This window comes from Colletes gigas, unplaced genomic scaffold (genome assembly GCF_013123115.1).
Source record: "Colletes gigas isolate AHSC1104 unplaced genomic scaffold, ASM1312311v1 Colletes_gigas_Sc00034, whole genome shotgun sequence".
In the NCBI taxonomy this organism is placed as follows: domain Eukaryota; kingdom Metazoa; phylum Arthropoda; class Insecta; order Hymenoptera; family Colletidae; genus Colletes; species Colletes gigas.
Window position 1 is genome coordinate 406,910 of NW_025106663.1, and position 16,996 is coordinate 423,905.

General features: G+C 42.1%; 2 protein-coding genes across 2 annotated transcripts in view; both read left to right on the plus strand.

Moving 5' to 3' along the window:
• The window catches only part of LOC122402287, a 684,713-nt gene that overhangs the window by 90,521 nt on the left and 577,196 nt on the right, over positions 1–16,996 (plus strand). The gene's annotated exons all lie outside the window — the stretch shown is intronic.
• LOC122402279 (cadherin-87A) overlaps positions 1–16,996 on the plus strand; it is a 64,161-nt gene that overhangs the window by 38,504 nt on the left and 8,661 nt on the right. The window contains exons 5-7 of the mRNA XM_043404928.1: positions 14,751–14,968; positions 16,067–16,324; positions 16,649–16,783. Of these exons, the coding sequence (XP_043260863.1) occupies positions 14,751–14,968; positions 16,067–16,324; positions 16,649–16,783 (611 nt within the window). The remainder of the gene's footprint in view (positions 1–14,750; positions 14,969–16,066; positions 16,325–16,648; positions 16,784–16,996) is intronic.

Sequence of the window (16,996 nt, forward strand, 5' to 3'; positions counted from 1 at the left end):
AGCGATCCTTTCGCCGGGGTCACATTCATTTAACCCTCGTACGACGGACGCGGGGGGCCATTTTGACCCAGGGCTGTTCCCCTATTCTTTGCTCGATGACAAGCGAGACCTCGAGCAGATACAAATTTCAATATTTAACTGTGTTAATGTGCAGTCTTTGTTACAAACGCGAAGATGATTTATCTTATCTTTGTAGAAAAATTTTTAGACGTGTATATCGTTACCGAAGTGATCAAAAGAGAACAAGCGCGAAATAACCTGGCAATGGAGGAAGAACGAACCTTGTATGGTCCACGGACACGGGTCAACATGGTCGTCGACCCCCTCCCCTTGTTCCTAACCCCAACAAGGATTATTACGTCCGGTAGCAGCCAAAGGGAGGTAATTATCCACCACCAGCCCTTTATCTGCTGTGCCGCAGACGCGACCGCGCGAACCATTCGCGATATTCGACCCTCTGTTTGGCTTCGTGATCGCAATTCCCACGATGCGAGTCCGCATAATCCGTATGGCCCTCGAAATTATGCGTCGCGCCGAGGGGAAGGAAATTTAAGACGGTCGTTGCGTCTTTTGGGGCCACGGTAGAAATTGCATCTATCGAAACACGAAATTCTCGTCTCCATTCAGCGATCTGCTCGAACACTGTTATCTGAATTACGCCGGACCCTCGATTGTTGCAACCTCGGCGATAGGAACAGCGATGGTATTGCCTGTTGCTGGATAATAGCTATTCAAAGGGCGATTGTGCAAAGTGCAAAGAGAAAAGAAATTATTTCGAACGCTTCTGGTGACTTTACAGCGAAGGGACAGAAGTTCTAGTAAAATGTAAATTATTCGTAAATTTAATGCGCGTGCAAACGCAATAGGCACGCGTAGCAACGACCGTGTTTAGCTAACGTGCCTGACCGAGACCGCGTCTCGTCGTTTGTAAGGCCGGAATACCGAAGGGTTGGCCGGGTAAAGCGGGATCGGATGGTCCAATGGTCGCGTCGGCGTCCATTTGAAGCGCCGTTGAAAAGAGCCAATATTCCGCTTGGCTGCGCTATGCAGAGTTCGATTCATCGGGGAATTCAATTAGCGCCAGTTGCCGGAAACCTCAAGTAATTTGCGCTCAGCCTTCTACCACCCATTGCCTCTTTGTTTCCTATTCGCTCTTCCTCCAACCAGCCTATTCTATCTTCGTTTCGATTCCACGTCTGTTCCCACTTTCTAGCCCCTATTCCACCTGTCCGTATTTGATCTTCCTCCAATCCTCTGCCATCGCGCCACACAGATATCATGCGTCTGTTCATGCGTTTGCCGTGATATTCCATTTTAGTACGAATCCCCGTCGTGTCTGCTCCTTCCTGTATCGCGTGGACACAAAAATCGTTACACTTGTTGTATTTATATTCTACATTGTTTCAAAACGAATTGGAGCCCCAGCGTACGGTTCGCGTTGAGAAACACTGGCCTGGATCGTCGAAATGTCACAACCGTGCGTCGATACCACGCGAAAGGCGGACGATTTACATGCTTCGCATTCTCGAGACTCGATTGTTATTAGGTCGTTGCACCGAAGCGACAGAAGATGTCAAATGGCCGGAGCAATTTGTCCGGAAGTATTTATTACCTGCTGCAGGGAGGAAAGATGGCAAATGGGATACGGAGGAACGGAGAAAAGCGGCAAGATTACATTCATCTCCGTTGAAACGTAACGCAGAAAAGAATTTAATAATCCCGAATGAGTTCCCCCCGCTCGCCAGACGCCAGAATATCATTCCTCGTTGACGCGTGAACTCGAAGAGCACGATACGTGCTCGATAACAGTGAATAGGATGCCATTTTCAAAGCACCAGTATGTTAAAAAACTGTTTTGATTTGCATAGACGTTCGTTTGAAATCTACCAAGAAAAATTGCAGGGTTCTCCTCGACAGCAGTTTCAATTCAGACTGTTACGTATCGAGAAACAAGTAAATTTGATCTCAAATCTTAGGAAAGTGAACCTTGATCGACTATCGTGTCGAGGAGAGATAAACTTTTCAAAGCATTCGAACGGTATTCGAAAAAAGCGTTGAAAAGCGTTGACTCGTAGATCGTGAATGGAGTCGCGTTTGTCGAAACTGGAACAGAGTAGCGAAACAACTATGGCGGCGCGTTCGACTAATTTTCTAGGCGGCTGTTTTTCGAGGCAAACAATGAAGGAGAAGACAAAGGAAGTCGCTGCGAAAAAAGTGCGGTGTTTCGACAATTCGGTTTCAATGCAGCTTCAGATAAAGGAAGGCCAATACGCGGTTGCATTGTCCGCGAAAATCCGCTCAAGCTCATAGGTCGGACTGCGTGGACAACAATGGAGTCGCGCGACAACGAACGTTTTCACGCAACGACCATGGGGCATCTCGTCGAGAGAAAGAATTCGCTTCATTATTAAACGCAGACGCCGGAAATGGCTAGTATCTACGCTCGCGAAAGATCAGATCAAATAAATCGGAATTTTATTCGACCTTTAAAATGAATTTCCCCGTTATCGAGATTGTAAATTCTTTGTTTACCAGAGTCGTTGATTTCACGGTAGAGTTTATTTTTAAAAAGACTAAAAGTTCGCGATCCCGAATGGAATAGTTTGCGCGCGTCCAAATGGTCGAGAGTTAATTTCATCTGTTTCCGATTGCAGAAAATGAGTATCGGGGTAGAAAAACAGAGAAAAATAGAAAAAAAAACGGGGGGAAAAAAAAACAGATACGCGCAACGAATCGGATCGAAACTTGCTTTTCGCGCTCATTCCGCTAACGACTTTTGTTCCCGAATGCCCAAGTTTCTTTCGAACGAGTTATTCTTTCATATCCAAATTGATGCATCCAATCCATTTTCTATCTGAATTTACATTCGAATTCCAGCCCCGGTTCGTAACTTTTACCGACTCGATCTCGATAAGGACTATCTGTATCAATGGGCATAAAAATTAATATAAAAAATATATATATAATAATTAATAACTGTTGCGTTGGTTCATATTTTGATAAAGTTGATTCGCTTCCACGTAGACCTGTATCTTGTTTCATTTGCGAGAAATACAGTCGTGCAAATAAATTAACCAAGTTCGAAACTTGGATATAAGCATACGTTTGATGTATGATATTACAAACTGCAAGTGATTACATAAAAAAAGAAGTTCTTGGGTACACTTCCCGGGCAGCTTTCCCTGAGTCAATTTATTTCCATGATGCGCCTCGCGATATCTTGCACAAAGTAAATATCAATAGCTATCTGCATATAAGGAGTGGTTTCATTCCGACGGAACAAATTATAAGCTTTTTTTTCAAGTCCACGACAAGCTTGTACAGTTTAAAAAAAACAAATAGAATTTTTTTTGGGGGGGGGTTGCTAAATTTCATTTGTAATTTATCATTTTTCTCACGTGTTTGCCCCGACAGCCGATTCAGCGATCGTTTCTTGCAGATTATTAAAACGCGATAATTCATCATCCGCATTCCTAACGCTGACGCAGGTGGTTTTCTTGTACGCAGACGCGAGCATCATCTCACTAACACTGTTTTTTAGCCACTATTTTAAGCGATTCCCGATACCTGCTACCCTGTATTTAAATTATTTTACGTCTCCGTCGATCAGCTTCTACGGTAACTTTCGGATTCTTGTTTACAAATTTAAAGGGAGGAAAAATAAAATACAAGAAAATTACGTATAATTAATAAACAGAAGAAATTTAGAAAAAATACCCAAGTTGTAATGATCTTACAGTAAAATAAGTTTCAACGCTCGCTCGTTGTTATCTATTACGCGTATATTATCCTACGGAAATCCTTCTACGAATGATAAATATAAATAAACTAAAGAAAATTCAGTATTCGACAGAATTTAACGACGAATATTCTTCATAAAGAACTAGTTTATGTATATTTTTTTTTATCAGAGAAAATGTGTTTAACTATTATCTGATCTCGACTGTTTCTAATTATACGTTATTCGAATCATTTTTGTGAAATTAAAGACAGTTTAATATCTCGCGAATGCGTCGACAAATATAAACATTTGTATTTTTGTTATCGGTGTCGATAACATTTATCACGATCAAAATCCGGACCCTCGTTGAACAGTTACTGTACAACTATTTTCAAAAAATAACTGCAAGTAAATATTAATGAATCAAAGGATTAAAGGCTTTGGAAATTGATTGCATCCTCCTTCACTCTGAATATTAATCACAGTAACTGGAGTGTACAGTTCACAACAAAAACACGGGTTCGCTATTTTTAATTTATTCGTTCCAACTATTAAAATCGTTTTGTGCATTCAGTTGATAAATACGGCTCGATATGGTTTTAATTTATTTATTACATAATATATAGTTTCAGTGTTTACGATTCTACTTTCCATCGATCCAACTTGAAAACTCGCACGAGGAAATTGTAAAGTTTCGGCTGATAGCGAACGAAAAGCTTTCCGCGAATGTGCCAACTCAGAATAATAACTTGTTAACGTTGAACGAACGTGAACGTAAAACTACTGTTGTTAGAAAGAACTACTTTTGTAAAATTGCTCGGTGGAATTGCGTTGTCGTTAGCGCGAATTTCTTGGGTTTCTTCTGCAAGCATAGCAATACCTTCTTTCCCCGCGTTCTCCCAAATATCTCTTTCCATTCTGTCTTTGCTTTCACTTCGTTTTATTACACCGTCTTTTTTCCCCCTTTTCCATCTCTTTGGTCCAGCTCGACATTCACGAAATTTCGATTGCTTCCCAAATGATCCAATGTTCCGCGTCGATTCCCTTTCTTTCTTTTTACCGAAATCCATTACGAGAATTCCTCGCGACAACATTTCGACGATATCAACGATATTGCAGCTTTCAAAGAGGAATAGTACGGATAGTGATGGGCCGCGAGCATGTTCGATCGATCAGAGTTGGGCGAATTTTATTAAACTGTGTAAATCCATTCGAAAAGAGATTCGTTTTGAATCGAAATAATGCTCCACTGTTAAATAATTGCCTCCCCTGAGCGTGCAACACGTTTAAGCATTTCGTTTTATAATGTACGCTGTATTCAGCGTGATATTTCCACCCAAGCGAATGAAATGAAAAAGACACGAGTCTTGGATACTTTCTCGTTAAAAAACAAACGTTTACCAATGGATAGTTGACGCGGAAACTGTTACAAATAAGCCTGTTTGTTAACTGTCGCACGAAACGACTGGTCTAGTGGGTGGACAAATTTCGGAAAAATCGAGGACGAGCAGTTATTTTCGTATTTATGCTCGTTCAAACACGCGGAAATATCAGCCCAGGCGTAGGATTTTAATAAGTGTATCGTCACAACGTTCGAAGGAATAACGAGTAACAAATATAACGTAACGCGACAGCATTTTAATAACAATATTCGTTATCTCTACTTTCGGATGAAATAAGAAGGTCTATTAAATAACCGTGAAAACGTCGATGTTCGATCGAACAGATGTAGACAAAGCGTCGAAATAAATATGCTAAAATACTTAGCAAATTAATGGGAGGGAATTTCGAGGCTTTTTCGGATCGACTGCTTTTTCACGATAAGCGTTCGGGGCTCGCTTAGTTCGACACTCGCGAATATTTTACAAAACTTTGAATGGAGCTCGATGGAGCATAGTCGCGGGAACCCCCCCATCCTCGAGGATGAGAATCGAAAATGAACCGGCGCGCGTACGCACACTTCGTAAATTGTTCCCGGCGCAGCCATTCGTGATAAATCGCCGACATGCATTTGTAATATCCGCCACGCAGAGTGGCGATTTATCGTGTTATCTTATAAATTTTAATTGCTCCAGGAGCGTGCTGCCATTTGTGAATGTCTTATTGGAATTTACTACGGCGTCCATTACCGACTGAGTATAATTTGACACGCTGAAATGGAAACCGTTCTCTCGGTGAAACGCAAGCCACGTTCGCAAAAGTATTCGCATTTTTTAAGCAACATGATAATTCGTCGATAGTTGAATTTTATATTCTCGAGCGCGTTTCGTTGAATTTTCTGTGCATTCAAAATGTCGAGAGAAAAAAGAAAAAATCCAGTGTGCCATTCCAGGGTTAAAGAGGGCCGTTATTTGAGCTTCCGAGTGCCAATCAGGAGCCCGTGCGATTGATCGAGCCACGAATTGCCAGAGGAAGCTGCGTGCGACACCAGGAAATTACTCTTCCGCCTTTTTCTATACAGGGTGGTCCGTATAACGAGATTACACGGATTATAAACTCGAGTAATTGTTTAAAATCACGAATTTACAGCGTTTGGTTGGAACATTGATCGTCCAAAGTTGCAAGCAAGGGAGCATCGATGAGTTACGTTTCCCCAGGTGGTTCGTAAGTTTCCTGAAAGATGGAGATTTTCGAGCCATCCTGTACAGTTCGAGGATCGAACGCGTCCGCACGATGGTTACAGTTGCACGTAATCAATCGGTATTTGCAAATTGAATATGGAAGTCGAGCTCGTTCGCCGCGCAACGAAGTGCAAATACAAAAAATGAAGGAAGAAAGTAGGATCGATGGTCGTTGAGTAATCCACTCGTACGGTTAACGATGTCGATCGATATTCGCGATCCTGTTGTCCATCTATTAAGCGGCGGATTGATATTACGAAACACGATTGGAGTGCCTCCGAAACGATCCCGATTAACCGTGTCACGACGATGCAACGTGATTGTTCCGATTATACAACTCTCACGGTTTATCCAAAACTTGAATATCAAAGAATTGATATCGTTGGAAGATGTTTAGAGTCCCATCACTGTTGCACAATTTCCATCCAAGATCCATGGAAACTCGGGAGGTTCAAAAACGCGTTTGCACCGTCTGCTCGGAGGATGCTCGCGTTCTTTGGACACGGCTGGTGGAGAAGTTCGTGTCGTGCATAATAGCGAGTGTCGGAGCGTTTGAAAACACGTCTGCGCAGAGGCTGGGGGGGGAGGGCTGGAAGTCGTCGTCGAGGGGAAACGAAATAAAAGGAGGCGCGACTTGTAAGAACGGGTCTGAAATATCGGCGACATTAGAGGCTCCTCTAACGCGAATCAAACGAACCTGAAACGCTTCGCGACTGCACCGGTTTTCTAAACGCGTCCGCGTCACGTGCACGCGACACGAAGTGCTTTCAAGGCGGCTGGGAAAATTTGACATGACAACGCACAAAGCGAGAACGCGAGGAGGGACGCGACAAAGCGAGGTCTACCGCGGACGTTGAAGTTTTACGAGTTTAGTCGACGCCCGTTTCGCAAAGGCGCTTTTAATAATCGACTGCTCTCGCAAAGAATCCCCGATAGAACTTTTCTACCGAGCGGAAAATAAATTGCAACAGTTTAGGCGGGACCCCGTTTGCTACGGACATTTTCATTTAATTAATGTAATGGAACCGGTGACGAGCAACAATTACCGCTTTAATAAACTTCGGAAATTAACATGGGGGATACGGAGCCTTACGTTTTTCCTCTGGACGACGATATTTTTAATTAATATTTTACGGAGAGATTGAATTTGTTTGCTGCTTAAGACGAGTTACGAATTTTGTGGACAAAAATAAGAGGTAAATTTATAGATATCGCGAGCGTCTGGCACAAACGGCACGTGAAAACGAGTTGGGAAACTCCTGCTATGGGACTTTCGAAGCTGTTTCCATGGATAGAACGCCGACAGGCAACCTGAAGGGGTGCGAAATGAGGGTAACGAAGCCTGTAACCGAATTTAAAATCGCTCGTCTCGCTACAATCCTTCCGACGTAGCGTGGAATCTCATTTTGCCAAAATGCACCGACATATAGAGGTTTCCAATAAGACCGATACAACTTTCAATTGACACAGCCACCACATTTGTCATTCGTTGCTTCCAGTCACGCGACATTTCTATCCAGCAGTGCTTCACGAGTCGCGAAGAGATACACAGTTGTTCCGTGTGTTGGAATTATTGAAATTTATTTGAAAAATTCCAGCGATCTAGCGCCAAACGATATTTCTGTATTGTTTAGAGTTCTCATGCTACATTGATGTCATCAATTTTCGTGAAAATCTGCCGAAATAGTCTTATCGGGAAAAGGATTTTCGTAACATGGGTCGACTAAATCCTCCATGTTAGACGTCGTAAAGGCTGGAACATCTAACCTTCTACCCATATCCCTAATCTTCTTTTGTACGTCTCTACTCTCCGACTGCTATGAGCTTTCCGCATTTCCTCTTTAGGCCGATTTTCCTTGGAGAATCGTGTCGATGCAACAGCTTTGAACGAAGACAATTTAACTGCTTGCAGAGTTTAAGAAGAGCAATTAGGTCAACTTATTTATTTTATTAAATCAAAGACAAATTTTTAAGAAAAATCGACAGGTCTAACTAGAGAAATTTTTCGACAAAATTAAAAAATTTCAAATCGTTCTAAAAAAATTATTTTTAGCTACAGGGATCAATTACAATCTTTTTTGGTGAATAGACATATCCCCGAAATCCTATCCACTTTCTAGAAAAAAATTCGAGAAGGTGTGAAATTTTTCGACAAAATTAAAAAATTTCAAATCGTTCTAAAAAAAATATTGTCGGTTGCGGGGGTCGATTGCAATCATTTTTGGTGAATAGATATACCCCAAAAATCTCACTCACTTTCGAGAAAAAAATTAATTACTGAAAATGTCTGACCAGGCGTTGACCTCTTCCCCTGAAATTTTTCGGCGAAATTTAAAACTTTCAAATCGTTCTAAAAAAAATATTTTTGGTTGCAGGGGTCAATTACAATCATTTTTGGTGAATAGACATACCCTCGAAATCCTACCCAGTTTGTAGAAAAAAATTCGAGAAGTGTGACATTTTTCGACAAAATTAAAAAATTTCGAATCGTTTTAAAAAAATTATTTTTAGCTACAGAGGTCAATTACAATAATTGTTCGTCATTAGACATACCCCCGAATTCCTACGCACTTTCGAGAAAAAAATTCGAGAAGGAGTGAAATTTTTGACAAAATTAAAAAATTTCGAATCGTTTAAAAAAAATTATTTTTAGTTGCAAGGGTCAATTGCAATCATTTTTCGTCATTAGACATGCCCCCGAAATCCTACCCACTTTCGAGAAAAAAATTCCTCAACGACAATATAATTTCTGGCCAGAAATGTTTGCCCGAAATTTCATGCAAATCTTGAAAACATCATAACTCCTGAACGGATTGGATTGGAAAAAATTGAGGGAGCTGATAGGCTCAGTTTCATTCCTGTCCAGTGACCTTTTATGCCTTTCTAACTGTCATTATGATTGTCGCCAGCTCCCAGGTTTCCCTAGCCTATAAAAGTCTCGAAACCCGAAAGGATTTTCCAGCCAGTTTCTCCAAAGCCTTTCGTGCCACGCTCGAAACTTTTCTGTCGTTGTCTTCCTGTCTACTTCTCTCGTCTTCCCTTCCTCTTGATCTCTCTTTCATCCCCGCAGGTATTCTCGTTCCTTTCCCTCGGTCTTGCGTTCTTTCTTTTATCCACCATTCGCACTACAAACACAAAGCAGCATTCAAATTCCCTCCGCGAAAATTAAAACTCGTTTCTTCTTCCTTGGATTAACGAAGCTTCCCGACATAGAACCTAAGGAGCATCGTGCTTTCAACGTCGAGAAGAATCGAACCAGACTAAACAACTTAGACTCTTCTCTTAAAAAATATCAGCAAACTTTGGTGCGTGACACGGAACTAAGGCCATTTAGAAAATTGCGATTTGAACGAACAAATTCAACTAAAATTAAATCGTAATATTTATCTCAGTTTTCGATAAATTGTAACGAATATCCAGAGGATGTAGCGGTGTGAGAAAATTGCGGACAGCGTCAAGAATGGAAACGTCTCCGTTATATCGACGATAAACCACGAAAAGGTTCAATTCCGTTAGCCGAGCTGTTCGAGAAATGCAGACACTGGCGTGTCGATTTCGTCGAAAAGAAGAAAGGATCCGTTTCTGAAGAGGCAATTAAAGGTCCTCGGTTAGGTCGAAACCGATCGAATCTGGAGTAGCACGGAAAGAACAGTTCGGAGCCAAAAGCTTGCGTGAAAAGGAGCGAAAGAAAAAGAAAAAGGACGCTTCTTTCCTTCCCCCTTTTTCTATCGTTCGCTGACCCCCTTTCCATTTCCTGTTCGGTCATGCGAGCCATCGGAAGAAAGCTTTTAAATTATTGCCGACTTACGAGACCGGTTCTTTCGCTTTGCATTAATTTCAACGACGCAAAGGAAGATTTCCGCTTTTATTTTTTTTTATTTTTTTCCCTCCCCCTCCCCTGTCGCTTATCCTACGGCTTTGACCGAACGGTCCATCGATTTCTTCCAAATAGGGCCACGTTCAATTTCGCCTGTCGCTTCATTACCAACGTCCGCCGTGGCAATTTCAGCGCTCCGGAGCGAAATGTAATCAGCCCCGGAGTTTCAGCGCCCATCCTCTCATTTGCATAAGACGAGAATGGGTAAATATGGACGCGGGGCCCTATGACTGGCTAGAAAAATATTGTTCCCGTACTTTTTTTACCCACGGATTATCAGAAATGGTCCACTGAGAACTACAAGCCACCCAGTGTCCGAAAATTTCAAGTGCTCCTCTTTCCTTTCGACCCTTGAAATATTGAGACTCGTCTATTCGAGACTGCAACTATAGTTAAATTATGCTACTTGATTTAACTTCGAGATTCACGAACGAAATGGCTAGCAACGTAAATGCAGCAGGTAAGGTCCAGAGGGAACATCCGCCGTTAAAAATTGCAAATGTTCCGTGTCCCTGCACGAAGTGGTTAACTCTTCTATCTCGTACAAACCGAATGTACCACAATTTTCTTCCGCCGTGTATACAGGCTGCCTCGATAACTCAATTACCCATGAAAGCTGCAGTCTTTAGTTCGAAAACTTGAAAAATATTCGATATTATCAAGTCCGAGAAGAAGTAATTAAGCGATGTTTTTATTATCGCACTGTTACGCGTACCGTGTCTTAATATCCAAGTGATCATAATTTCACAAGAGTATTTTTAATATACTAAAAAATGCACGAAACCGGAACGCCTCGTAGCTGCGAGACTGTCTCATTAAGGATTCTGGTCATTTTTAAAGCACTCGTATCCAAGGGATGCTTCATTTTAATAATAGATAAAATATAAACACCGCGGGGAAAGTTCTTTTCTTGAAATAATAATATACGCCGGCGAGTAAAATGTAACGTCTACGATGGTTTACCTCGTTTCCAGAATAACGCGAAACTCGAGGTACGTCTACTTCAATATTCAACGTGGCTGTCCGATTTAAATCTTTCGCCCAGCGCCATTGTCTTCGCCTTTATTCTCATCGGCGCGCCGTTGAAATAATGATTTCTCCACGGTGTCTCGAATGCATTCGCCCCCCCGATGCGCAATCCTCCAACCGGAGATCCGTGCACTTTTGCGACGATACAATAATAAGGCTGAAATTTTCGTGTATCGCGTGGCGCGATTTTCTGATCAAAAAGCTTTCGAGTGATTACGAGAGAGCCGTGCATTCGAACGAGGGACGAAATGGAAAGAAAATGGGCGTCGCGCGAAGACGGGGCACAGTCAAAAGGCGAACGAACGAAGGATGCGAGAATTTTGAGGCTTAATGGGAATCGTGGCGCATGGATTTGCATGGCGGACGGGGTTTTCGGAGCGAGGAATCGTGCCAAAAGGATCGTCGCAAGGGGAGCAGGCTCTGAGTACTCTCGGGGGTACCATTTTACGGAATTAATCGCACCCGGTTACAAAAGAAACTCCGTCGTTCTGCCATTGTGCGTCGCACGGACTTGAAAATAATTAGTTCCAACGCCAGGACACTTTCGCCCCTCTAACGAACCTTCAAAATGACCCTTGGAGACTTTTTAGACCGACGAATTATCGATTGGGTATCGTAATTAATTTTCCATAAACACTCGTTGATGATACGTAAACAAGACGCGTTTATGGCCCCCGTTTGTCCGAGCAATAATTAACTGTGCTCGATTGCGGAAAAAGAATAACTTGTCGCGTTGTTTCGTCGGCTGGATTCGTACACGTTGGTCGAAGTTAGCCAGGACAGAGTCAAGGGAGTTCAGAACAAACGTGCACTCGGGGAACGTCGCAAAATTACAGCACGAACGCGGTAGGCAAAGCACACATTGCCGAGGAAGTCGTACGAGCCAGCTACAGATGCGTCATCGTTTGTACAGAGAGACGATGACATTGTTGACGCCCACCATTGAAATTAATACTCTCGTTAACACCATGATTTCTGAGACAATGTTCGTTGATTCGTGGAAATCTGCGGGATTCCACCGGCATCGCGTTCGAGAGCAATTTCATTTTTTGTACACTTGATGCATTCTCTACGATTACATCAGCATCGAAAATCAATTAAATTTGGTAAGACTTGGACGAATTGGTCCTACACGTTGGTTAACATCAAAATTGACGTTTATCGATTTTCCGTCAAAATTAACTGTCAGTCTTCAACCGCAAAGTTTTTCTATTATGGACTTGTAATCTCTCTTTTATTAGTTCGAAAAGTCACGCGAAACCCTTGGAAACTAAAATTACAGTCCCCCTGTCAATTCTGCCATTTGATTTTGGTGCTTGATGTCTAGAATTACATAATAAAATTATAAGAAAAAATGTATTACGTTCGATTTCTACTGTATTTCTGGATCGATGGAATGATCGTATTCTGGTTCATCGTGGACAAGGTTGCACTATTGGGAAATTGTCTCAATTTGCGACTAGTGCACGCACACAGTGCCTAACTACTTGTACCGCAGTCTCATGGTTTCCATGGGAACTTTCCTGCGAGTGTAAGTGGTCAAAGTTAACAGTTTCAGTGATCGAAACTTTCCTGGAATAACTATAGCGGACAGCTTTGGGCAACTTGTTCCACGGTATACGTAGTTCTGTCGTGTTACTCACGCTCGAAAAGAAATAAATCCGTACGCGTAAAAAAAATGAATGTTTCTCCATTAGTTATCGTTGGAAATGCCTGCTCGTCGAGAGCACGGAAAATATTATTTTTGCTCGGCGATGTTTCCCGATTCTCGGACAAATTCTCGATTATTATTATCACTCGGTGACCGGTACGTTGGCATTTAGAAGTTTCGCGCACTCTTTCTACTTTTACAACGAGAGTGCAAGACCTTTGGGTCAACGATTCGATTGAAACTTTCCACTCCCTTTACAAAAATATATCGCGGCAGCGTTAGAAACTCAAATATTTTTTTCAAAGTTTTTTAATACCTTAGGAAAGCTTTGCAACGAATCGAAATTGAAATATGTTCCATATCTGAAATAAATAAATGAATTAGATATCTAATTTGAAATGATTCCTTTAATTTCATTTATTAGATTTAACGATATTTCGGTTCAAAGAGCAGTTCAATTCGATCGATTTATATGCATTCGAAATGTGTTATTACCGAACACGAATTTATACACTGCTTCCACCGGAAGTTACAAAGAACCATTTCTGTAATATCTCGCGTTTCATACTTAATTAGCTAGTCCGTTAATCATTAATTAAAACAGCTATCCGAGTAATTGGACATGCCCCAGTTGTCAGACACTTTGCGGAATTATTGTTTTAATACTTTTAGAAACACAATCTTGATTAACAAAATAAATGAATAATTTTTTTTTACTTTCGCAAAGGGTTAAATTCTATCATTCTCGTAAAGTTTCATAATGGATATTTCTGGCGTTTTCCTGGCGACGAATAAACTTCTGGGTGCGTCGGAGCAAAAGTTCACGAAAATTGTTAATGTTTGTAGAAGAGAAATCCGTGGCTTTATAGACGTTGTGTACCTTTGGCGAAAAATTCTTTTGCAAGAAACGAAGCAAACGAAGGAAGCACGCGATGGCTCTTTCCGAGGTGTCTGCCGGCAAAAGAAATCGGATTTTTGGCGACACGTTCGCGCCGTCTTCGCCATCGGACAAAGTGCTCCAACGAGACTCGAGCGCGAAAAGAAGCGAATGAAAAAGGGACGGAGCAGGGAAATAAGAATGAAATGAATTCCCGCGGTAATGTATACGACGTAACGACCCTTTTGTATCGGGTCTGTCGGTCCTGGAATTATTTTAGACTTGTTAATGCAATTTCCTTAAAAGCCGCCGCGATACATCAGCACATAAACGCGCGCATACTCGTGTCATCCGTAGCTGTCGGGGTTTAGGAACAGTAAGTACACAACGTCTTTTGTTTTATGAAAACGGCTGGAACAAAAGTTCATCTCGCTGGGAAATGTAAGTAGCTGCAAAATTGTTGACAGAGTGTTCGAAGAAGTCGTATTCGTCTAAATAAAATTTAATTCTTTATATCTCGTAAATTGTTTCCATCTTGCAATAATCAGCTCGGATACCATAAATCCTGGCCGTCGTTTTCAATTCTTTTGGCATCGACAGAATTTCGATACGCTTTTACCCGTTCGCCTACCTCCTGTATTATCAAAGGTAAAATGATTTTCCGGGTTTCTTGGGCGCGTTTATCTTTCAATCGATGACCCGTCAGAAAGATTCCCAGCACGTTTAGCGCGACACCATTGAAGCAAATGACGTAATTTCCCGTCGAAATTCCCTTTGATTCTACTATTTGTACATCTTACGTCTTTTCGGGAATTCCTGAAAGCCTTTGAACGTCAGACAGAATCAATTCCTGATAGTTTCTTCCCCCTCATCCCCTCCGTCTACTTCCTTTTAATCAAGTTACGTTTCGAACATTCCAATTTTATATACTTATGTCCAAAGATTTCAACTCGAGAGTTTTTCTGCTGTTTCAGGCGCCAACAACGTGAACGAGCCACCGATCCTGGAGGCTGGGGGATATCCCGCGGGTCTGCCGCTATTAGAATCAACCAAAGTCGGTACGGAAGTGTTCGTCCTCAAGGGCCACGATCCTGAAAGATCGCCTGTAAAATATGGCATACAACTCACGGACCATTTCGTCGTAAATCCACGCACCGGGGTCATCACGTTGGCGAAACCACTAAATCGCGAGGTAAACGCGTTATTAAAATAAATATCAACGCTAAGAAGTAATTAAGGGATGAGAACGGGATCCCGAGCAACATCGTTTACGGAATAAGTGAAGTTTTGTCTGTAAATGATGGTGTTCTAAAAATTTCGTCCACTGCACGGTCACGTGAAATTCTTGCACAGAGGGAGGTGTTAAATGGCAGGTTGGCCACGTAATTAAGTTGGGGCACGCTACTCTATCAAAGCGAGAAATTTGAAGCGCGAAAAGCGACGCCGTCAAAGGGGCGCCAGATAATCGGAATAATGCAAGGGCGGTTATTACGCACATTGCTGAATTAACGCGACCACGCGCAATATGGAGCGAATGTCCATAGGAACAAATTTCGTTGGATGAATTCGATACCGATCGGTCCGGACGGATTACGTTCTGTAAACGTCTCCTCAAGCTGAAATTAATTTACCATGGTTACGATTCCTCGCAGTCTCTCGCGAATCCATTTAACAGCGTTGCGACAAACTTGAACGAAACGTAACCCGATTAACTCTTGGTCGTTATCGTTAAGTCGCGTACGATCCAAAACTGTTTTAGTTTCGTTCGAATATATGGGAAATAAAATGTTGGTGCAGCGATAGAGGCAATAAATTGAAGAATATCTATGACGGATAACGTCATTGACCATTTTTTTCGAAACGTCAAAAGAAATGCAGACAAGAGGCGGTGTTCGTTTGATGGTCAACTGTCCACCAAACTCGCAATAAAAGTGTATCAAGGGTCGGCCACCCTTTGTCCAGCAGATTGCAGTGCGAATCGTCAAGTATTGTTTACACTGGCCCGGTGATAGAGCCGGGCAGGCGTAAAATAATTTTATCGCTGAACTATCCAATATTGCAGCCCGATGATAAGTAATAAAGAACGATTTTGTTGCTGGTGAATGGAGAGGACAGCGTTCCGGGACAGCCTGGGATGTAATAAAAGAACGACAAGTATAATAGAGTTTTTCCAATAAATGCGATAGAACTTTCAATCGTCGATCACAGCCACCGTACTTGTATAGTAATTTCTATACCTTTGAAAAATGGACAAATGGTGTCTGACCGTGTGATTGTTTGTCTGCTTCAGGAGAATGACACGATACGTTTTCGTGTTACGTTAGAAGACGAAGTACCATTGGGCCAACAACCGAACATCGTCGGTGTCGATGCATTCGTAATCGTCCTCGACGAGAACGACAATCCTCCGCACTTTCTGGGCGTACCGTACGAAGCCGTGGCCGAGGAGGACCTCCCAGTTGGCTCGACGATCCTTCCTGGTATCAGAGTAATGGACCCAGACCTATTGGGCGACATCATAGATCTATCCTGCGTTCCCCAGCCACAGGTGAGCCATTAATTCGAGATATGTCCAAAAAGTATTCCACATTGTGCTCGATACCGATGATATTTCCCTTAAAATCAGTTCTCCAAATGACCAACAGCTGCCTTGATAATATGGCTATAATGGTACACTTTTTTAAAGATGTCTAAAGAAGCTAAACCGAATATCGACAACTGTTTCGATGTATCCATGTCCTTAAACTGCAATTCAATCTCAATTCAGTTGTCAATTATCGAACGAAGGCATGGAATTGATTGTTCTGGGTCAGAGTGCGCCCCAGAGAAAAGGTTAATGACCCCAAGAGCGAATATTGTGATTCTGTTGCAGTTCCTCGACGCCTGCGAAAAGTTCGGGATATTTAACGTGGAGAAAGGCCAGAACGCGTATGTGGGTGCTCTGGTACTGCGACAGCCACTCGACTACAGGGAAAGACCCTTTTACCAATTACTGCTCAGGGCGAGCGTGAGTAGAGCTTGAAAATTGATTTTAATTATGCTGTTAACACTCGTACAGCGAATGCAGGATCTCTTTTACCCGGCTGTAGCTGTTATCGTGTTCTTTATTCGATAACAAACGTGAGTTCGTTCGATTTTTTAACACAGTATGACTTGGGCTCTAGAATAAGTAGAAATAACGCATAATGGTCAGACGCGCGATCTAATTTAATTATCTCAA